Source organism: Austrofundulus limnaeus, unplaced genomic scaffold (genome assembly GCF_001266775.1).
Source record: "Austrofundulus limnaeus strain Quisiro unplaced genomic scaffold, Austrofundulus_limnaeus-1.0 Scaffold345, whole genome shotgun sequence".
Taxonomy (NCBI): domain Eukaryota; kingdom Metazoa; phylum Chordata; class Actinopteri; order Cyprinodontiformes; family Rivulidae; genus Austrofundulus; species Austrofundulus limnaeus.
Genome location: NW_013952747.1, coordinates 172,309 through 173,669, shown reverse-complemented (window position 1 = coordinate 173,669; position 1,361 = coordinate 172,309). Strand labels below are relative to the sequence as shown.

General features: G+C 36.7%; 1 protein-coding gene across 1 annotated transcript in view; it reads left to right on the top strand.

The window, feature by feature from the left end:
• The window catches only part of gkup (glucuronokinase with putative uridyl pyrophosphorylase), a gene marked incomplete in the record, with an annotated part of 52,996 nt that extends 51,961 nt beyond the window's left edge, over positions 1-1,035 (top strand). Inside the window, 1 exon segment of the mRNA XM_014022881.1 lies at positions 566-1,035. Coding sequence (XP_013878335.1) covers positions 566-661 — 96 coding nt within the window.
• Between the last annotated feature and the right edge of the window lie 326 nt (positions 1,036-1,361).

Here is a 1,361-nt window from a genome sequence, read left to right as displayed (position 1 = left end):
TCTTTAATTTACGCCCCTCTTACGTAGATTAATTCTTCCTTGTATTAACCCTCAAGTTTCCTATAATCTTTTTGAGTGTAGAGTAGATAAATGATTCAGATGAAAGATACTAGTTATTGTGACTGACTTTAACGTTTATTATTAGACTTGAAGTTTGATGATAATTGTCTCTGTCTGCCCAAATAATCTGTGTATTGTCATCTCTGAATTATTTTAATATAGGGTATATTATGAAATTCCGTTTGTCTGTGCGTCATTTCTTGGGTTTCGTTCTTGAAAATGATAGAATTCACTACTCAGTAATGAAGACTGATTTAAAATCAATGAATTATTTCCTGTAATAAACAGGTGGTGCCCCTTTTGTTATGCTAATAATTACGAGGTATTTATGATATAATATTGTCCATAACATCGACAACAGCGTATCACTACAAATATCCCTACATAAAACACTTGCTTCTCTGGTTAAATACATTCGATGTCGTAGGCAGCTGTTTAAAGCTCTTCCTGAGTATGTGTGGGATGTTTTGGACTGCAGAGCCTGTGTCTGTGTTTCCTGCTGCAGGTGGAGATGAGGCAGGCTTTCCAGGAGGCAGGTTGTGTGTTCTGCATCATCACACCCTACAACCCATGTGTCGGTTCTGTCCGAGGTCCACGCTGACCTCACACACCTGTCACTGCTTGGTCAGACCACCTGAGGCTCACAGTCCTCAGTCAGACAGCACTGCCCCCCCCCCCCACATATAAATAAATCAGAAAACAACAAATCAGTACTTTGACTCGATTAGTTTTTATCAAATGGAAGTCTAGAAGCTAAATGTTGGAAGAAGAAAATCATTCTGGTTCTTTAAATCACAGAATCCAGCTTTATAGAAAGCTTAGCATAATTTAATGTGTCAAGTTTTTCTAAACGTGGAAAATGATGTCATTGTTTTCTACATGTATGATATAATTCTGTAGATTTTATGGACTCGATCTGTTTTATTATGATTGTAATTTTTGTTCTGCAAATAAAAGCTCTTTATAAACTTGTAATATGTAATCGGTCATTCAGGGCGGGGTTTATCAAAGAAAGTTCAAAGTAAATAAATGAAATAGGACAGCTGTATTTCATGCACCACAGCAGCTGGTGTGGAGCAGTGGTGCCTGCAGAAAAAAAAAATTGGGAGAAGGGGTGGGGGGGCACTGAAAAACCAGGGGTGGCACTCCAAAATTAATATCTATAACAGAAATTTTATGATGTGTTTGTAAAAATGACAAATTGAAAACTATGGCAATATAAAGCTATGGATTCGCCAACAGATGTTAAATTTGTAATTTCACAGATAATATCACTGATTTTATGACATTCAGAGACAAAA